Source organism: Oncorhynchus masou, chromosome 30 (assembly GCF_036934945.1).
Source record: "Oncorhynchus masou masou isolate Uvic2021 chromosome 30, UVic_Omas_1.1, whole genome shotgun sequence".
Lineage (NCBI taxonomy): Eukaryota > Metazoa > Chordata > Actinopteri > Salmoniformes > Salmonidae > Oncorhynchus > Oncorhynchus masou.
The window spans coordinates 7220659-7243060 of record NC_088241.1 but is presented as its reverse complement, the minus strand read 5'-3'; the positions used below and the strand labels follow the sequence as shown (position 1 = coordinate 7243060).

The window sequence follows — 22402 nt, the reverse complement described above, 5'->3', positions numbered from 1 at the left end:
TGCTATGACTGTTTTGTTATGCGACTGTGTGTGTGTTACTGTGTCTTGTGATTGGGGTTGGGGTTGATACTGGACCCCATTCACCCTCCTTTTGAAGAACGGATCAAGCCCAGGGAAAATTAACATACAGTGGGGCAAAAAAATATTTAGTCAGCCACCAATTGTGCAAGTTCTCCCACTTAAAAAGATGAGTGGCCTGTAATTTTCATCATAGGTACACTTCAACTATGACAGACAAAATTAGAAAAAAAATCCAGAAAACCACTGTAGGATTTTTAATGAATTTATTTGCAAATTATGGTGGAAAATAAGTATTTGGTCACCTACAATCAAGCAAGATTTCTGGCTCTCACAGACCTGTAACTTCTTCTTTAAGAGGCTCCTCTGTCTTCCACTCGTTACCTGTATTAATGGCACCTGTTTGAACTTGTTATCAGTATAAAAGACACCTGTCCACAACCTCAAACAGTCACACTCCAAACTCCACTATGACCAAGACCAAAGAGCTGTCAAAGGACACCAGAAACAAAATTGTAGACCTGCTCCGGGCTGGGAAGACTGAATCTGCAATAGGTAAGCAGCTTGGTTTGAAGAAATCAACTGTGGGAGCAATTATTAGGAAATGGAAGACATACAAGACCACTGATAATCTCCCTCAATCTGGGGCTCCACGCAAGATCTCACCCCGTGGGGTCAAAATGATCACAAGAACGGTGAGCAAAAATCCCAGAACCACACGGGGGGACCTAGTGAATGACCTGCAGAGAGCTGGGACTAAAGTAACAAAGCCTACCATCAGTAACACTACGCTGCAGTGCCAGTACATGTCCAGGCCCGTCTGAAGTTTGCTCGAGCGCATTTGGATGATCCAGAAGAACATTGGGAGAATGTCATATGGTCAGATGAAACCAAAATTGAACTTTTTGGTAAAAACTCAACTTGTCGTGTTTGGAGGACAAAGAATGATGAGTTGCATCCAAAGAACACCATACCTACTGTGAAGCATGGGGGTGGAAACATCACGCTTTGGGGATGTTTTTCTGCAAAGGGACCAGGACGCCTGATCCGTGTAAAGGAAAGAATGAATGGGGCCATGAATCGTGAGATTTTGAGTGAAAACCTCATTCCATCAGCAAGGGCAATGAAGATAAAACGTGGCTGGGTCTTTCAGCATGACAATGATCCCAAACGCACTGCACGGGCAACGAAGGAGTGGCTTCGTAAGAAGCATTTCAAGGTCCTGGAGTGGCCTAGCCAGTCTCCAGATGTCAACCCCATAGAAAATCTTTGGAGGGAGTTGAAAGTCCGTGTTGCCCAGCAACAGCCCCAAAACATCACTGCTCTAGAGGAGATCTGCATGGAGGAATGGGCCAAAAAACCAGCAACAGTGTGTGAAAACCTTGCCATTGCCAACAAAGGGTATATAACAAAGTATTGAGATAAACTTTTGTTATTGACCAAATACTTGTTTTCCACCATAATTTGCAAATAAATTCATTAAAAATCTTACAATGTGTTTTTTCTGGATTTTTTTCCCCTCATTTTGTCTGTCATAGTTGAAGTGTACCTATGATGAAAATTACAGGCCTCTCTCATCTTAAGTGGGAGAACTTGCACAATTGGTGGCTGACTAAATACTTTTGCATTTGTAAGCACACACACTTTATATTGTTTTAAGTGCAGTATTCTCCTTTCTTCTCAATAAACGTCTTCATAAAAAATGTATATCTTTGCTTGTCCTAGCATTCTCCAAAATGACTAAACTGTATATATGCAGTTGAAGTCAGAAGTTTACATACACCTTAGCCAAATACATTTAAACTCATTTTTTCACAATTCATGACAAAAATAACTGTCTTAGCTAAGTTAGAATCTCCACTTTATTTTATTAATGTGAAATAATAATAGTAGAGATAATTATTTATTTCAGTTTTTATTTCTTTCATCACATTCCCAGTGGGTCACAAGTTTACATACACTCAACTAGTATTTGGTAGCATTGCCTTTAAATTGTTTAACTTGGGTCAAACGGTTCGGGTAGCCTTCCACAAGCTTCCCACAATAAATTGGATGAATTTTGGCCCATTCCTTCTGACAGAGCAGATGTAACTGAGTCTGCTTTGTAAGCATCCTTGCTTGCACACACTTTTTCAGTTCTGCACACATGTTTTCTATAGATTGAGGTCAGGGCTTTGTGATGGCCACACCTTGACTTTGTTGTCCTTAAGCCATTTTGCCACAACTTTGGAAGTATGCTTGGGGTCATTGTCCATTTGGAAGACCCATTTGCAACCAAGCTTTTACTTCCTGACTGATGTTGCTTCAATATATCCACATCATTTGCCTCATGATGCTATCTATTTTGTGAAGTGCATCAGTCCATCCTGCAGCAAAGTACCCCCACAACATGATACTGCCACCCTCGTGCTTCAAGGTTGGGATGGTGTTCTTCAGTTTGCAAGCGTTTTCCTCCAAACATAACCATGGCCATTATGGCCAAACGGTTCTATTTGTGTTTCATCAGACCAGTGGACATTTCTCCAAAAAGTATGATCTTTGTCCCCATGAGCAGTTGCAAAGTGTAGTCTGGCCTTTTTATGGCGGTTTTGGAGCAGTGGCTTCTTCCTTGCTGAACGGCCTTTCAGGTTGTCGATATAGGACTTGTTTCACTGTGGATATAGATACTTTTGTACCTGTTTCGTCCAGCATCTTCACAAGGTCCTTCGCTATTGTTATGGGATTGATTTGCACTTTTCGCACCAAAGTACATTCATCTCTAGAAGACAGAATGCGTCTCCTTCCTGAGCAGTATAACGGCTGCGTTATCCCATGGTGGTTATTCCTTACATACTATTGTTTGTACAGATGAACGTGGTACCTTCAGGCATTTGGAAATTGCTCCCAAGGATGAACCAGACTTGTGGAGGTCTACACTTTTATTTCTGAGATCTTGGCTGATTTTTTGGGATTTTCCCATGTCAAGCAAAGAGGCACTCAGTTTGAAGGTAGGCCTTGAAATGCATCCACACGTATACCTCCAATTGACTCAAATGATGTAAATTAGCCTATCAGAAGCTTCTAAAGCCATGACATAATTTTCTGGAATTTTCCAAGCTGTTTAAAGGCACAGTCAACTTAATGTATGTAAACGTCTGACCCACTGGAATTGTGATACAGTGAATTATATGTGAAGTAATCTGCATTTAAACAATTGTTGGAAAAATTACTTTTGTCATGCACAAAGTAATGTCCTAACTGACTTGCAAGGTCTATAGTTAACAAATTTGTGGAGTGATTGAAAAACAAGCTTTAATGACTCCAACCTAAGTGTATGTAAACATCCAACTTCAACTGTATATATACACACACACACTACCGTTCAAAAGTTTGGGGTCATTTAGAAATGTTCTTGTTATTGAAAGAAAAGCTAAAAATGTTGTCCATTAAAATAACATCAAACTGATCAGAAATAGTGTTAATGTTGCAAATGACTACTGTAGCTGGAAATGGCTGATTTTTAATGGAATATCTTGAGGCCCATTATCAGCAACCATCACTCCTGTGATCCAATGGCACGTTGTGTTAGTGTTGTTTTTAAAAAGGCTAATTGATCATTAGAAACCCTTTTGCAATTATGTTAGCACAGCTGAAAACTGTTGTTCTAATTAAAGAAGCAATAAAACTGGCCATCTTTAGACTAGTTGAGTATCTCTAGCATCAGCATTTGTGGGTTCGATTACAGGCTCAAAATGTCTAGAAACAAATAACTTTCTGGCTTTCTAGGCAGAGTTCCTCTGTCCAGTGTCTGTGTTCTTTTGCCCATCGTAATCTTTATTTTTATTGGCCAGTCTGAGATATGGCTTTTTCTTTCAAACTCTGCCTAGAAGGCCAGCATCTCAGAGTTGCCTCTTCACTGTTGATGTTGAGACTGGTGTTTTGCGGGTACTATTTAATGAAGCTGCCAGTTGAGGACTTGTGAGGCGTCTGTTTCTCAAACTCGACACTCTAATGTACTTGTCCTCTTGCTCAGTTGTGCACCGGGGCGTCCCACTCCCCTTTCTATTCTGGTTAGAGCCAGTATGCGCTGTTCTATGAAGGGAGCAGTACACAGCGATGTATGCGATCTTCAGTTTCTTGTCAATTTCTCGCATGGAATAGCCTTAATTTCTCAGAACAAGAATAGACTGACGAGTTTCAGAAGAAAGTTTTTTGGTTTCTGACCATTTTTCTGAGTGACCCCAAACTTTTGAGTAATTGTGTATATACTGAACAAAAATATAAACGCAATGTAACAATTTCAACAATTTTACTGAGTTGCAGTTCATGAATCCATTAGGCCCTAATCTATGGATTTCACATGACTTGTCTAGGGAGCAGCCATGGTAGGACATCGGCCCACCCACTGGGGAGCCATCCCCAGCCAATGAGAATGTATTTTTCCACACAAAAGGGCTTTATTACAGACAGAAATACTTTTGTTTCATCAGCTATCCGGGTGGCTGGTCTCAGACGATCCCGCAGGTGGAGAAGGCGGATCTTGAGGTCCTGGGCTGGTGTGGTTACACGTAGTCTGTGGTTGTGAGGCCGGTTAGACATGCCAAATTCTCTAAAACAACGTTGGAGTTGGCTTATGGTAGAGAAATGAACATACAATTCTCAGGCAACTGCTCTGGTGGACATTCATGCCGTCAGCATGCCAATTGTGCTCTCCCTCAATTTGAGACATCTGTGGCATTGTGTTGTGTGACAAAACTGCACATTTTAGAGTGGCCTTTTATTGACCCCCAGCACAAGGTACACCTGTGTAATGATTATGCTGTATCAGTTTCTTGATGTGCCACACCTGTCAGGTGGATGGATTATCTTGGCAATGGAGAAATTCTCACAAACAGGGACGTAAAACAAATTTGTGCACAAAATTAGAGAAATAAGCTTTTGGAACATTTCTGGGATAATTTATTTCTGTTCATGAAACATGGGACCAACACTTTACATGTTGCGTTTATATTTTTGTTCAGTATAGTTGGACAATAATAACAACTAATCAATAACTGGTGGTTCAGCTGTGTGTACATTAAAAACTAGTGAAAAATATGTTAACTTGAACATTTATTTGAAAAGATAGATGTACATTTATGAATAATTTAAGTTTCTTGCAAACTGTATCTCAGTAAAACAAGGAGTAAAACGTTAATAATAATTTGTCAATTGTTGGAGTTTGACCTTGTGTGATGTCGTCTTTTAAAAGTCAATACAAGTCGGTTACACATCGTTCCTTAATATTATAGCGAGTCTTCTGACTCTACAGTAAATAATATGTACAACAACCAAGTCTTGCACAAAGACAACCAATATTATACCCTACCACTCTATATACTGCCCTGCCCCCTCCAGGCTTACCTCCCCCCACCCCCAAAAAGATCTAGAGAGAACAGTAAGGAAGGATGAATGGAAGGAAAAGGCCATCGAATCAAACCTTACTAGCAGGGGAGTGAGAGAGAGCGGTTTTCAGGGTTGTCCAAAAACATACTTATTACACTTCAATGAATACAAATGTCAACCCTCTTTTTGTTATCCCTCATTGAAATTAATAAAAATATTTGTCACCCCAGGTCCTTGCTGGGGCGAAGTGAGGGTGTTGAAAGGGAAGACAAAAGAGAGGGAAAGAGGCACAGGTGAGGACCATCTCTCTCAAATGTCCCATCCCCCCTCAAATATGCAAACCGGTTGCTAGAGCTAATCATATGACATTGATACCAGCCCATAGCAAGGATCAGGTCCACTATAACAATGAGAGGAGTAATATTAGTAACAGTAATACAATAATAACATAATGAACTGCAAAGTTACATGTGTTTGATTAAAAAAGAGAAGTTTGTCTTAAAAAAAAAAGTTAGATAATAAAACTGCTTGGCATTAGAAGTAACAGGCCTGTCAGCCTGACGTCCTCTGGGTTCTCAACTGAAGTCTACAAATGGATAAAACATGGTTGCAGTGACCGAGTGAGAAATGTAGAGCCATGATGTGCCCAATGACTCCTTCTCCCCGCCTCCTTCCCTCATGGCGAGTGAATCAGACTAGCAGGAACGCTTGCTGGACGCTTTACTGGCATCTTCTGTAGCCAATCATGGGAAGTGAGGGCGAGGTCCTAAACTCTCTCCTGTCCCCCTCACAGACCTGTCCTGTAGTTATGCTTTTATGGATCAAAGTAGAGAAAAAATCTAACAAAACAAGGATCCTTCTGATCCCTCACCAGGGTAGTGCGGGCTCTCCATCCAATGGCATCATCGCAAGCCAGTGGGGACCCAGCCCCCTAATGTCCAGCAGAAACAAATTAGCCAATGGGAGACTTGAGAGCCTGACTCTCTTCAGCAGCCAATTAACTGATCTTGCTTCCCAAGCCCTCCATTTTTAAAAACAAGCCAGTCCTGTTAGAGTGAGATAAATTACCTCAAACAGTCCCAGTAAATGATTTGCTATTCAGTCTGAAAGATGGGCCCTGCTCCAAGGCAATGGGTAACAGCTGGAGAGTTGTTATTGTATAGTCTATAGTCCACTGGCATCAATGGAAGCTTACAGGGATAATATTAATAACAAAGTGCTAATTCAAGTGTGAGTATTGGAGTTTGGGGTTCATCAGCCGTGTGTGTGTCTGTGTGTGTGTGTGTCTGTCTGTGTGTGTGTGTCTGTGTGGTGTCACTGGCATTTTAAATGTCATTTTGTGGAGAGGGGGAATTACACTTTTTTTTAAATCCCCTTTTAAGTTTTAAACAATTCCACCTGACACATTTTGCAAACACACATCCTCTTGGTCTCGTCCACTTGCTCTTTCTCACCTGGCTCTCTGGAGAAAGAGAGAGAGACAGGTCCAGATACACACACAGACAGAGGGGTGTAGCTTCAACAAAATTAAGAGGCGGGATTTGGGGAACTGGTCCATCGCTGATTGGTCAATCCAGCCTGTCGGCATCCTTCATCTAGAGGACTCCTGCGAATCCCTCAGCTCTTCTGGACTACCCTCCCTCTCTCGATCCGCCTCCTCTCCCAATGGCTCCGCCCCTCCTCCTGTCCCTTCCCCTGATTGGGCGCCAGACGGTCCGGGGAGCGAGGAGGCCTCGTTGGTCTCAGAGGGGACGGCAGTCTGCATGATCTTCTGTCGGACCTCCCTGATCTTCAGCTGCAGACACACCTTGGTGGGGAAGATGTCTGAGTAGCGTGCCTGGAAGGCTGCCGTGGCCTGGGCTGGAGAGTGGACAGGAGAAGGAGGAAGACAGAGAGGAAGTGTTGATTGACGAGGAATGTAGAAAAAACAAAATCATTTTGCTGGGTCGGGAGGACTGCCTACACTGTAAATGAGAGAGAGAGAGTAGGGCCTATGTACAATACCAGTCAAAAGTTTGGACACCTACTCATTACAGGGTTTTTCTTTATTTTGACTATTTTCTACATTGTAGAGTAGTAAAGACATCAAACCTATGAAATAACACATATGGAATTATGTAGTTACCAAAAATGTGTAGGGGTGGTATATAGAGGATAGCCCTATTTGGTAAAAATCCAAGTCCATATTATAGCAAGAACAGCTCAAATAAGCAAAGAGAAACGACAGTCCATCATTACTTAAGACATGAAGGTCAGTCAATCCGGAAAATTTCAAGAACTTTGAAAGTTACTTCCAGTGCAGTCGCAAAACCCATCAAGTGCTATGATGAAACTGGCTCTCATGAGGACTACCACAGGAAAGGAAGACCCAGAGTTACCTCTGCTGCAGAGGATAAGTTCATTAGAGTTACCAGCCTCAGAAATTGCAGCCCAAATAAATGCTTCAGAGTTGAAGTAAAGGACACATCTCAACCTCAACCTTTCAGACGAGACGGCGTGAATCAGGCCTTAATGGTCGAGTTGCTGCAGAGAATCCACTACTAAAGGACACAAATAAGAAGAGACTTGCTTGAGCCAAGAAACACGAGCAATGGACATTAGACCGGTGGAAATCTGTCCTTTGGTCTGATGAGTCTAAATTTGAGATTTTTGGTTCCAACCACTCTCTTTGTGAGACGCAGAGTAGGTGAACGGATGATCTCCGCATGCGTGGTTCCCACCGTGAAGCATGGAGGTGTGATGGTGCTTTGCTGGTGATTCTGTCTAATTTATTTAGAATTCAAGGCACACTAAACCAGCATGGCTACCACAGCACTCTGCAGCGATACGCCATCCAATCTGGTTTCCTTAGCAAAGCCCTTCATCAGTCAGGTGTTCAAAGAATCATAACCTTGATAGTGGGACTATCATTTGTTTTTCAACAGGACAATGACCCAACACACCTCCATGCTGTGTAAGGGCTATTTGACCAAGAAGGAGAGTGATGGGAGTGCTGCATCCGATGACCTGGCCTCCACAATCACCAAACCTCAACCCAATTGAGATGGTTTGGGATGAGTTGGACCGCAGAGTGAAGGAAAATCATCCAACAAGTGCTCAGCATGTGGGAACTCCTTCAAGACTGTTGGAAAAGCATTCCAGGTGAAGCTGGTTGAGAAAATGCCAAGAGTGTGCAAAGCTTTCATCAAGGCAAAGGGTGGCTACTTTGAAGAATCTATTTTGATTTGTTTAACCATTTTTTGGTTACTACATGATTCCATAGTTTTGATGTCGTCACTATTATTCTACAATGTAGAAAATTGTAAAATCAAAGAAAAACCTTTGAATGAGTAGGTGTGTCCAAACTTTCGACAGGTACTGTATATAAATAGCTATATGCAAGTGTGTGTATGCGTGTCTGTACTGACCTGACGGGAAGAAGCCATGCTCCTGGAAGAGCTGCATGACGAGGGCTCGTCTCTGGTCCAGGGTGCGTCTCAGAGAGGAGTAGGGCACCTTGTCAAACTCCAGCTCCCCCAGGATGTCCTCTCCATCAGCACCTGTCCCTGGAGGGGGACACACAGACGGGGGGGCTGACAGACACACACTCTGGTTAGTCTTTTATATAAAACATTTGTGTAAACATGGAACATATATTTTAGGATTTGGAAGAGCAGTTTATTATACAGCGCATTTGGAAAGTTCAGACCCCTTGACTTTTTCCAGTTTTATTACATTACAGCCTTATTCTAAAATCATCAATTTACACACAATACCCCATAACGCCAAAGCAAAAACAGATTTTTAGAAATGTTTGCCAATTTAAATATCACATTTACATAAGTATTCAGACACTTTACTCAGCACTTTGTTGAAACACCTTTAGCAGCGATTACAGCCTCAAGTCTTCTTGGGTATGACGCTACAAGCTTGGCACACCTGTATTTGTGGAGTTTTTCCTATACCTCTGTCAGGTTGGATGGGGAGCGTCGCTGCACAGCTATTTTCAGGTCTCTCCAGAGATGTTCGATCAGGTTTAAGTCCGGGCTCTGGCGGGGCCACTCAAGGACATTGAGACTTGTCCTGAAGCCACTCCTGCGTTGCTGTCTTGGCTGTGTGCTTCATGTTGTTGTCCTGTTGGAAGGCGAACCTTCGCCCCAGGCTGAGGTCCTGAGTGCTCTGGAGTAGGTTTTCATCAAGGATCTCTGTTCTTTTATTTAATTTTTTTTATTTAAGTTTTATATAACCAGGAAGGGCTCATTGAGATTTAAAATCTCTTTTTCAAGAGCGTCCTGGCCAAGATAGGCAGCACCAAGTCATTACAAAAATTATAGACAAACATGAAAAACTACAAGTAATCTAGTAAAAACCATAGAATTCACTAGAGTATAACAAAATCAAAAACAGTAGATTAAAAACATTGACAGGTCAGGGAATCAGTCTCACGATCATTCATCAGTGATTTAAAAATTCTAATCGGGACAGGTTCTTCCAGTTTAAAAGTATTCTGTAAGGCGTTCCAAGACGATAGTGCGGAGAACATAAAAGCCCTTTTACCAAATTCAGTTCGGACATCTGGAACAGTTAGCAGGATAAAGTCCTGCGAACAAAGAGAGTACCCACCACATTTCTGAACAATAAAAATGCCCAAATAAAAAGGTAGTAAACCCAAAATGGCTTTGTAAATAAAAGTATATCAGTGCCTGAGCCTACGAGTGACTAGAGAATGCCAGCCAACCCTGGAATACAAAGTGCAGTGGTGCGTAAGGGTTTTTCAGTTTAAAATAAATCTCAAAGTGCCATGGCAAAGAGTGTCAATTCACCTCAAACACTGAGCGGAATCATTCATATATAAAATATCCCCATAGTCTAGTAAAGGCATAAATGCAGCTGATACTATTCTCCGTCTGGCTTCAAAAGAAAAACAGGCCTTACTCCTAAAATAAAATCCCCAATTTCAGCTTTCATTTTTTTGTAAGTTGTTGAATATGCAATTTAAAAAGAGAGGCCGTCATCAATTAAAATTGCAAGATACTTATATGAGGTTACAACCTCAATCTCCTTGCCCTGACAGGTAGTAAATATGTGAAAGGTTCTATTTCTTCCTTTAGAAAACACCATGAGTTTTGTTGTCAGTATTGAGGATACGCTTCAATTGACACAAGGTATGTTGAACAGTATAAAAAGCAGTTTGCAAGTTCTGGAAAGCTTTTGTAAGAGACGAGGCACAACAGTAAATAACAGTATCATCAGCATAAAAATGAATTTGCGCATTGGACGTTTTTGTCTAAATAATTTATATAAATAGTAAATAAGAGAGGACCAAGTACAGAGCCTTGGGGCACACCATTAAAGACAGAGAATTTAACAGACATAAGCCCATCATCATTGAGTGCACAGAGTTCTATCAGACAGATAGTCAGCAAACCATGCAACTGCATGCTCTGAAAGACCTACACTCGACAATCTCTGCCTTAGTATAGCATCATCAACTGTATCAAAAAAGCCTTAGAGAGATCAATAAAAAGTGAGACACAGAGCCGTTTTTTGTCAAGGGATTCAGTGATATCATTTAAAACCTTCATGGCTGCTGTAATTGTGCTATGCTTCTTCCTGAAGCCCGATTGGTACATTGATAAAATAGAGTTAGTAAATAAAAACTCTTTTAGCTGTTCACTTTCAAGGGTTTCAAGTAATTTCACCAGGGCTGACAGCTTTGAGATTGGCCTATAATTATTTAAAAGAGTTGGATCTCCCCCTTTTAAAAGTGGTAGGACAAATGCTGATTTCCAGATTTTCATTACATTCCAGGGTTAGATTGAATAGATATGTAAGTGGTTCAGCTATGAAATCAGCTGCCAGATTTAAAATGCAGGGATCCAAAAGATCAGGACCTGCAGGCTTTCTCTAATCTAAGGATTTCAGGGCTTTATGTACCACCTGCACTGAGAATGGCAAAAAGCTAAAAGTTTGACCAGCTCTCACTGGTTCATTCACACAGGGTTGGACAGAGACAGGACACTGAATCAAACAGCCTACCAGATGATACAAAGTGCTCATTGAAACAATTCAGCATTTCAGTTGTCATATACAGCAACAGAGTCCTTCCAAACACATGACGGTAATTCATTAACATTACTGTTACCAGACATAGACTTAATAGCCTTCCAAAACGTTCTAGGGTCATTCAGGTTCGTAACTGCCTAAAAATAAGCCAGTCAGCATCAGAACATGATTTCCTTGCTTTAGCCCAGGCTAGATTACGGTTGTGAATAATACAAGACAGCTCAGAAGAAAACCATGGATTATCCCGCCCTTTAACCCCGAACCTGCGGAATGGGGCATGTTTGTTTACTATTTGGGAAAATCCACCATGAAAGAATTTCCAGGCAGTTTCCACATCAGGGATAAAATCAATCCTGCTCCAGTCAAAATAAAACAAATCATGAAAGAAAGCCTGCTCATTAAAACACTTCAAATGTCTCTTGAATAAAATAAAATAATATGTGGGCTTGTCTTAGGAACCTTAGTATTTCTAACAGCAACAACAGCACAATGGTCACTTAAATCATTACAAAAAACACCAACCGCAGAATATTTATGTGGAACATTTGTCAATATCAAATCAATCAGGGTAGATTTATCTGTGCATTTAAGATTTGGGCGAGTGGGTGAGTTAATCAACTGGATAAGATTCATAGAATTATAAAACATCTTTGCCTCGATCCTGACTAGTCTCCCAGTCCCTGCTGCTAAAAACATCCTCACAACATGACGTTGCCACCACTGCGCCTCACCGTAGGGATGGTGCCAGGTTTCCTCCAGACATGACGCTTGGCATTCTGGCCAAAGAGTTCAATCTTGGTTTTATCAGACCAGAGAATCTTGCTTGTCATTGGGAGTATTTAGCTGCTTTTTGGCAAACTCCAAGCGGGCTGTCATGTGCCTTTTACTGAGGAGCGGATTCCGTCTGGCCACTCTACCATAAAAGGCCTGATTGGTGGAGTGCTGCAGAGATAGACCCTTCCAGAAGGACAACTGCCATCTCCAGGAGGAACGCTGGAGCTCTGTCAGAGTGACCATCGGGTTCTTGGTCACCTCCCTGACCAAGGCTCTTCTCCCCCGATTTCTCAGTTTGGCCGGGCGGTCTTGGTGGTTCCAAACTTCTTCCATTTATGAATGATGGAGGCCACTGTGTTCTTGGGGACCTTCAATGCTGCAGAAATGTTTTGCTACCCTTCCCCAGATCTGTGCCTCAACATAATCCTGTCTCTGATCTCTAAGGACAATTCCTTCGACCTCATGGCTTGGTTTTTGCTCTGACATACACTGTCAACTGTGGGACCTTACATAGACAGGTGTGTGCCTTTCCAAATCATGTCCAATCAATTTAAATTTACCACAGGTGAACTCAAAAGTAGTTGTTGAAACATCTCAAGGATGATCAATGGAAACAGGATGCATCTGAGCTAAATTTTGAGTATCAAGCAAAGGGTCTGAATACTTATATAAATAAAAAAAATCTGAAAACCTGTTTTCGCTTTGTCATTCTGAGGTATTGTGTGGAGAGTGCTGAAAAAAAACCATTTCAAACATTTTAGAATAAAGCTGTAACGTAACAAAATGTGGAAAAAGTCAAGGGGTCTGAATACTCTCCGAAGGCACTGTATATGAATAAACCTTACAATGAGGGTGTGAGCATGTCTGTGTGTTTCTACCTGGTCGGTCGAAGGTGAAGACGTCTCCCTCACACTTGGCGGCGCTCTTGGGTGTGCTGGGCTCCGAGCTGCAGCTGGAGCGCCTTCTGCTCCTCCTCTTCGGAGACACAGGGTCCTCTGTGGACGAGTCCAGGTCTGGACAGAAGAGGGGAAGAGAAAGACACATCGACGATTCGCAGATCCCTCTACTTCAGTGGCGCGCACCGTAGCAAAATGTTATGCAACAGAAAATGTAAATCTCAGTTGTCTGTCCCCCTCTTTCCTTCAGTCCTCTTTCCTTCAGTCCTCTCTACCTCCTCTCTCTCCTACCTGTGGAGTTCTTCCTCTTGCGGCGGTAGCTGCCCAGAATGGCGCGGGGGGAGGTGGCCAGGCTCTGCAGGGTGGGGGAGGGCAGCACCTCCTCTGGCCTGAACTCTGGTAGCTGAGCAAAACGCTCCTCAAAATACACCTCTGACAACACCCTGGGAGAAAGAGGGGGATGAAGGGAGAGAAAGGAGAGAAACACATGAGTAAGGTACCTGAACCCTTTGAAGTGTCAGGATGACTCAGGGATACCTCACTAACAAACAGATTTTATAAATTGATAGATGGTGTGTCTATACTCAGGGTAACTCACTTGTCCACAGAGTCAAAGGTCCTTTTGAGTGGCGGGGGGCGGGCCTTCACCTTCTTGGGAGGAGGGGCGTCTTTGTCGCTCTGGGGAGGTGGCAGGGCAGGGTCTGTACCCAAGGGAGGGGGCAGGGCAGGGTCTGTACCCAAGGGAAGGGGCAGGGGTGAGGAGGGGACAGAGTCCTTCCACCCGGACTGTATGGGGCAGAGAGGAGAACAAGTTTAATAATACAGTATGCTGGGAGGGTTTCGTTTTGGGACACAGGGTGTAAAATCAGAAATGTATGTTATTTTCTATGAATGTGATCTCATTTGCATTCTCTGATTATTGCGAAAAAAAAAAAAAAACAATCATTCAGGTCAATCTCTCCAGCTCTCTCTCTCACCTCCTTGTTGCTGGCCTCTGTGCTGCATGTGTCAGTGTTGTCCCCAGGGTCGTGTCCCTCAGGGGGTCTGTCAGAGGGGGGCTCCTCAGCAGTGTGTGTGTGTTGGGAGGGGGACGTCGACTCCACAGGACGCTCCAGCTCAAAGGAAAAACGACTGTTGGCCCCAGTGTTCTCTCTTTCTTTCTCCCTTTCCCTCTCTCGGTTCTTCTCCCTCTCCTTTCCTCGGCCTCCTCCCTCATAGCTGCCCACCGGGATGTTGGCAACTGTGGCTTTGATTTTCTGAGGGGTCCTCACCGGGAGCTGGGGAAGTTTGGGGGTGCCTGGTGCGCTGCCTGCTGAAATATGTATATTATAAGTTCTCATATACTTGCATTTGTTAAGCATTAGATCTTTGTTCAAAAAACAAGGAGGGCACCTTAGACTTACTGGAAGTGTGAGAGGGCAGGGGGGGGCTGCAGGGCCGCAGTGACAATGAGGAGCCACTTGGGGGTGCCACTAAGTTGCTGCTTTTATTGAAGGTCTGGGCTTCCCTCTCCGTCTGTCTGTCCGCCTGCGTGAGGGTTGGCCTGTCTGTCTGTCCGTACGCCTGTAGCTCAGGCTGCGTCTCCGCTGGTCTGTCTGCCGCTTTCTCTGACTGAGAGTGAGACGTTTTGTCCGTGGGTCTCTCCCCCACATGCCTGTCTGTTTGTCTGTCTGACTGGAGCTGGGTGTGTGTGTGAGTGTGTGTGGTGGGGGTGGCGGGGGCGAATGTGTATTTGGGCAGGATGTGGGTGGACAGACTGGAGGAGCTGGAGACTGTGTACACCATGCTGGGTGGCCCGGTAGCCATGGAGACCACCCCAGTTGCCATGGTGACGCTGGTAGGGGGGTAGATGGCGGTGATTATCTGTCCCCCTGAAGCAGAGGCTGGGCCAGAGGGGAGGGAGGGGCAGGTAGAGGACTGGACTGGGGCCTGAAGGGGAGGCTGACCTGGAGAGAGAGAGAGAAAGAGTTAACACCCTTCAAATGGCCAGAGTGTGCGGCCAGAGTGTGCGGCCAGAGTGTGATAACCTGTTTCCTCTAACCTAAAGGTTTTGCTCCTGTTCTCAAAACTGAGGGGAGATTTCTTGTTGCAGTTCACATGGAACTTAAAAAGTGCAATATAGTTTCAAGTTTGAATGTCACATGCACAAGTACAGTGAAAGGCATTTCTTGCCAGCGCTAACCCCAACACTGCAGTAATCAATAACAATGTAATACTAAAAATAAGGTGTTACTAAAGCACACAAGATGGAAAATAAGAAGAACATGATAAAGTAAGCAAGCAAAATTGTGTTGGAGCTTGCAAAACGGCAGCCACCCAGTATCCATCTTATTGTAGATGTCCTTTAAGTGGATGCACTGACCTGTGGAGCCCTTTCATGCCGGAGCCAAACCCATGCCCTACCCAGGCCCTGCCCGAAACCTAAAATAATGCCCTACGTTAGTAAATCCATTAGCTCTCTATCGGTCACTCTGCTCATGGAGGCTCTGGCTCTGTGAGTATCCATAGTAACTGCTTTGCTTGGGCTGCTCTGCTCAATGACGAGACATGAGACTCTACACTACCACAAGGGACATTCTTATTTTATGTTAAATAATCTCTCCTGCTTTATATTGGATGAGGTTGAAGCATTTCTGACACCATGTTATGATCTTAGTCAGGCATGACTGTACTTTGCAGCAGAGCACGAGCAAATGGCTCAGCTTCAAAATGTTAGTGATCAATTTAGTTATACAGGAGCCCTGCCCGTACCCTAGTTATTGATGAAACAGGCCCTACCCGGCCCTAACCTGATGTATAATGTCAGGGCCCGTCGGGCTCGGGTAGCAGAACTCTACTGACCTGTGATGAGGGGTTGGACTAGGTTCTGTCCAGGGGGGGCTATGGCTGTAAAGCCCAGCGTTGCTAGGGACGACGAAACATATGCAGATCCAGGGGTGGGCTGGGCCTGCTGAGGGGAGGAGGAGCCTGTTGTTGTGGAGACCAGAGGCAGAGCAGAGGGGACTCCTGGCGTGGACTGGACATAGGTGATCCTGTGAGTGGTGGAGAGAGAGAGAGAGACAGAGAGAAGAGAGAAGGTGAAGAGGGAAAAAGAAAGTGTGTATGAGTGAGAGAGAGAAGATAGATGAAACAGGCAGTGAAGGAGGAGAGAGACACAAAAAAAAGGAAAATAGAACATGAACAAGGATGAAAGGAGGGGAGAGAAATGGTGCAGTGGGGGTCAGTGGGTGACGGAACAGTAGATGAGTGTGTCTGTGTGGTGGAGCTGAGAGGCAGTGAGGGGGCGGCAGGCACTGCAGAGGAAGAGGCAGCCTGGGCCAGCAACAGAGCAGAATGACTAACACACAACACAAGAGCTGCACTTCTTCCAAAACCATTGTGTTATGTATTATGGTAAGGCAGCAGCGCTAACAGTGCACTGTTAGATTGAGTTGGTCTGTGTCCTCCTACCTGGTTGGTGGGGGCGGCAGCAGCACAGTCTGAGATGGGGCAGAACCTTGGTGCAACACTGTGGCCGTTCCCATGGTAATGGGAAAAGGGCATCCAGGATGCCCTGCCCCGCCTTGCTGGAGCTGGGATTGGACAACAGGCATGGGAGCGATCTGGAAGATCTATCAGAGAGAAAAAGAGATGGAGAAAGAGTGAGAAGATATGTGTATTTAGTCATTCACCTGGGGTGTACAAGTGTAATTAGATTATTCTATGATTACAAAGACTAGTAAGAATGGTCATGTTGGGGCTCTGACAGCCCTGGGATACAGAATAAACCTACTGAAATCTCAATGTCTTGGTCTGGCTGTCATCACCATGGTAACACTGCTTACCTTGCTTCCTGCTTGAGCTCCATTCTGGACAGGAAGAGGTGGAGCCACGAGGGGGAACTGTTGGGCAGGGGCGGGTGCCGTCCTCACTGTTGCCATGGGAAGCAGCATCTTGCCCTGTAGGACTGGGGACTGGGATTGCACTAAAGGATGAAAGAGAGGAAAATATGGATAAGGTTAAGCCTTTTTTGAAAACAGTGCCACAGTTCTCCATTCATTAGAGTTTTGGTGTACGATTCTCTCCACCCCTCTCACCTCTGACTCCCGGGCTGACCACTCCCACGGCTGGGCTGGAGGCGTATCCCATCAGCGAGCCCAGCCCCACCTGCTTCCCATTGGCTATGGACATGTGGGTGGGCGGAGCTGTCGGCAGGTTGAAGATACTGTTCGGCAGGTTGTGCAGCTGAGGGGAGGGGCTCTTGTGATTGGAGCTGGCTGATAGGGTGGGCAGGATGTATTGGACCTGTGTGATGGCTTTGCCCCCGGGGGATGCCAGAGATGACGAGGAGAGGAACTGGGGCTGGAGCAGGGAGAGGGGCAGGGGGCCGTTGGTGTGGTTGTGTGTGGGGGCAGAGACAGGGGCGGTGGGGGGCAGCTGGTGGTGGGAGGACGGATGGGGGGAGGGACTGATGAGCTGGACGGTGGACTGGCTGTGCCCCGGGAACACCAAGCTGGTCACTAGCCCCCCTGGACCCGCCCCTGCACCTATGGGATTGGGTGAGGATGAGGAGTAGTAGCCAGGCCCGCCGCTTCCTGCTCCGGAGCCAATCAGAAGCTGCGCTTGCTGCGATGGGAGGGACCTCCTGTCTGGTGGGTGAGGAATGGATGAAGCTGATCCGTCTCGGGGTTTACTAGCGATGGGGACTGGCGTGCTTACGACCGGACGAACCACGTTGGTCACCACTGTAGAGGCCACTCTGACAGCCCCCAACCCGAGGAGAGGAGACAGGCCAAGGGGGGCAAGGGCAGAAGGAACTGGGCCTCCGGGGCTGGAGATGACAGAGTGGCCTGAGGGGGACAGGGAAAGAGAGAGGGATGCCACTCCTCCTCCATCACCACCTCCTCCCTCTATTCCTCTCTTCCTCCTGCGGTCTGAGAGCCCCCCTCCTCTCTCCTCGTCGTAGCGTTTGGAAGGGTAGGAGGAGAGAGAGACGGAGCGTCCGTGGGGGGTGGGCTGGGAGAAGGAAGAGCAGATCACTGGAGCAAAGACACGCTGCAGAGACAGAAAGAGAAACAACTAAATGTCTGTAGCAGAGTGAAAAGCAGGTCTAAAACATGTTCCACTTCTCTAAATAATGGCACTATATCAACAACATGATCAGTCAGACAACTGTAACTCAATCTAGCCTTGATAAAGGAAGAGACTTACCTTGCGATCGCTCTCGTTCCCAGAGGCGTTGTCACTGTCGCTGTCCGTCACTCTCTCCTTACACTTCAGGTCTATGGAGCTGGCAGGGTACGGGTCCTCTGTAGGGGGAAAGGGGAGTGAGGGTACTCATGGTTTATGTGCATAAACACCCATTTCTAACTTCCTCTGCCAGTATATTGTACACGTAATATGCATGTCTGGGAATCGTTTGTGTGGAATTCCCTTTGACCAGATTTCCCGTAGGGGGCAATAAAGGTCTTTTGAATAGAATTTCTCAAACTGTCCAATTAAGATGATGTCATTATGGGAAAAGAGCTACCAGTAGTATTGTGTTTCCCAGCAGTGTAATAACCTGAGTTTTACATGTTTACAGGGGCTTAGTCCAAAATAAGCTTATAATTGTTGCGTTGTTATGTCACAGCAGTTCAGTTTCTCACCAATGACATCGTCGTCTCCCTCCTCTTCACAGATGACCATGCGTTCCTCATCACTGGTCATGTCCTCACTGACCCCCCTCTGAGACCGGGACAGGGTCTGGGTGCGCCCCGAAAACTGGCCACCACCATCCCCACACATCTGAGAGAGGAGGAGGAAGAGGAGGAGCCAGATATAAAACAACAAAGTGATGGATGAGAGGGACGAGTCAAAATTGACACACCAAACTAAGAAACCTGTTTATCATTTGAGTAAAGTGGCTGTAGTGGAAACAACATTATGTAGCAAGGCCTTACCTGTGACAGTTCGGCCAGGGTCTGTGTGTTGCCCCTCTCACTCCTCTCCAGGCTGTGCACAGCACTCTGGGAGAAGGCTCGGGGGCGGGGCTGCTGACCTACATGACCCTCCCCTGGATTACGCTCAGACACACCCAGCAGGCCAGGCCCCACCCCTTTCAGCTCCACACCATGGGGCTCTGAGAGAGAGAAAGTAAGGGGGAGAGAGACAGTGGAGCATAGCGAGAGGAGAGAGAGATAGATATATTAAATTATAATGTTTTAGTGATGACAAAGCTCAGAGGAAACCTTGGCAATCAAATGAACATCTTCCTTTCTGTTATCTCTTATTTTGGTGTATTGAGCAGCAGTGTGTGACTCACCGGTGGTCTCAGACATGCTCCTTTCTCTAATGTCTTTGCCCCCCGGCCCCGGGAGCCCTCGGCCATCAGAACTAGACTTCTTCCTGTCTTTGTTGCACCACTTCCAGTCTGGGTGGGCCTTAAAGTGGGCCTCCTTCACCTGAGAAAGAGGAGAGAGAGAGAGAGAGATAGAGGATGAGCAAACAAAATACATTCATTTTTTGGCTGCTTAGTCAGGTCAGACTAAACCATTGCACTAAATTGGTGTGTGTGTAACACCTGGAAGGCGAGGTCGTGATACTTCTGCTTCTCTTTGGGCCCCAGGGCATACCACCACTCGCCCAGGATCTTGCTAACCGTGCGGTTGTCCTGGTTGGGGTGCCTCTGGTGCACCAGCGCTCGATGACGCTTACTGAAGATCATGAACGCGTTCATCGGCCGCCTGATGTGGTCCTTCTCCCTCTGAGAGGGAGGAAAGAATGATTAGATGAGAGGATGAGAGAAAGCCAGAGCGCCTTGCCAGGGATGCTCCTCTTTTAACAATGTGATTAAATGAGGAACGGAATGTATGACAAGGTCAGAGATGAATTGAGAAAATGAGTGAGTGACAGACAGTTGATAGGTTACCTTGTTAGGGCTGATTTTGTCCCCATCTTTGGGCAGGGCGCTGAGGGACTGAGTGCGTCTCTTCACAGGAGTCACAGACAAGGGCGGCTCAGGAAGAACACTGGGGAAGAACCTGAGAGACAGACAGGTGGAGACAGAACCATGACAACATCATGTATCTGACCAAAACCATGTACATCTCACTCACCATCATACCTCTGTAGCAAACATGGAACATTCAAATATATATATATGACAACATAATTTGTTTGCTCATCCTCTATCTCTCTCTCCCTCTCTCCTCTTTCTCAGGTGAAGGAGGCCCACTTTATATATATATATAAAAATGTAAACAACTCTTTGCGGGAGTAGGTCTTAGGAGAGAAATTTGAATAAAACTGTCACTCTTTCACACACACAGAGCAGGGAAAGTGGCTCCACTCCCCAGAGACATTTCAGTGGATTCAGCAGACAGCTCATGACAGTCATTGGACAGCAGCAGCCTGGCCACTGCCATTCTTTTGAGCTATTTTTTAAATATTTTATTGTCAAACACACAGGATAGATGCAGTGAAATTGTGTTGTTTTTCAGGGTCAGCCATTGTAGTACGGTGCCCCTGGAGCTAATAAGGGTTAAGTGCCTTGCTCAAGGGCACATCGACAAATCTTTCACCTTGTCGGCTCGGGTATTCAAACCAGCAACGTTTTGGTTACTGGCCCAACACTCTAACCGCTACGCTACCTGCCACCATGTATATTCATTTAGCTTATATTCATATAGCCATTCATATGGCTAGTAATAAAGCACAGAGATGGATGCTTTTGTTCCTCACCTCGTTGTTCATATAACATGCTGCTCTACATGTGGGACTAGGAATATACTAAAACTTCACAGTGGACACGTGGAGCCACTCACTCTACTAGGCCTGTCCCTGCCCCCAAAATATCTTGCCTGACAAAAAGTTGTCTGTTCTTTCGACCAATTAACTGGTCTAAATTTTAAAATGCGCCTATAAAATAAACTATGCATTACGCTTGTCTGATGCGTGACGTGGATGTTGATTCAGAGGGGTTGGGTTAAATGTGGAAAACATTTCAGTTGAATGCATTCAGTTGTACAACTGACTAGGTATCCCCTTTCCCTTTAAGCATCCATCTATTCTGCCAACAATGCCTTAGTGTATGTCATGGAACAATGAGTCAAATATAACCTATTTAAAAAAAATCTTATAAAGTTGGTTTTGTAGCATAAACTGGGAATTTGATATTTTTGACTGATATTATGACTGTCTGTTTGTTTCATATGTGCAAAGTAGTTAAAACGCTGTCAGTTCCACTTTAGGTCAATGTTATTTGCACCTTGAAGTAATAGTTGTACATTTAGATTGGGAAACACTTAATGGTTGTGTTTTTGTATTCTTGTGATTGGGACCTACTGACATGAGTTTATGGACTGTTTGTCCTTTAACATCATGCTGTTTGTGACTGCTGTCTTTCCATCGGCCCTATGTAGTGGTCCTGGAGAAGTTGGTATATTCTAATTTTGCCAAAACGTCCCCAAACAGGCAGCCCAGAGAATGGAAGGCACCCTGTGTGAATAGGCCGATGTTATTCAATGTTTTTTTCACTCTCAAAATCACACATTTTTTAATATTGAAAGAATACCAAAAATACTCTGACCACACCACTCACTTAAAAGAAATGTACACATACATGTTATTCAATCATTGCATCTTATCTGTTCACAAGCGTCTGCGTAGTCAGGCGCTAAAATAGAACTTGGTTATATTTGTGATGCTTGATGCGCTGCAAGTCCCGGCTCTCCCATCTCCTGATTGGATTTTAGGAGCTTAAACCCACGTGAGTGATTGAAAGATGATCTGAGGTCCACACCCCTGTCCAGTTGGTGGCAGCAATGCACCTTAAAGTTGGTTTCCAACTGCCATATAAACGCCAAAGAAGAAGCCTGACGAAGGAGAGATTACCAGAAACTAACACTGTTTACCCTTCTATCTGTGGAATAATTGTCAGAGTAGAGGACCTTGTGCATTTCAGGTAAAATAACAAGCCAATGTTTATATCCCAGGACAAATTAGCTAGCAACAGCAAGCCAAATTGCCATGAATGTTTAATGCTTTTCGACCTATTACCAAATTAACATAGTTGGTTCAGAGTTTGTTTTGATAATTCAACCTGCGTGTCCTGATCATGTCTAGTGTGGATGGACAAAATCAACATGCGTGTGATGGCACATGCGGACCCACACAGTGTATTTCACGTGCTTTGCGATTTTGTAGGCTACTTTGTGAATGATTTCTCTATCGTACTTCATAATTGTCGTACACCTCCACCACACTACTTTGATATGCATCAGTAGGGATTAAGAAGCGAGTATACGCAAAGCCCACTGTACCTGTACCTCTTATACTGTACCTGC

At 44.9% G+C, this 22402-nt stretch overlaps 1 protein-coding gene across 1 annotated transcript in view; it reads right to left on the bottom strand.

The window, feature by feature from the left end:
* Window positions 1–5096: 5096 nt before the first annotated feature.
* The window catches only part of LOC135521942 (protein capicua homolog), a 67609-nt gene continuing 50303 nt past the window's right edge, over window positions 5097–22402 (bottom strand). The window contains 17 exon segments of the mRNA XM_064947761.1: window positions 5097–7242; window positions 8790–8954; window positions 13080–13214; window positions 13389–13540; window positions 13696–13883; window positions 14075–14409; window positions 14501–15043; window positions 15939–16129; window positions 16548–16708; window positions 16922–17061; window positions 17174–18131; window positions 18288–18385; window positions 18725–18863; window positions 19019–19197; window positions 19381–19519; window positions 19639–19821; window positions 19987–20098. Coding sequence (XP_064803833.1) covers window positions 6974–7242; window positions 8790–8954; window positions 13080–13214; window positions 13389–13540; window positions 13696–13883; window positions 14075–14409; window positions 14501–15043; window positions 15939–16129; window positions 16548–16708; window positions 16922–17061; window positions 17174–18131; window positions 18288–18385; window positions 18725–18863; window positions 19019–19197; window positions 19381–19519; window positions 19639–19821; window positions 19987–20098 — 4087 coding nt within the window. The 3' untranslated portion in view covers window positions 5097–6973.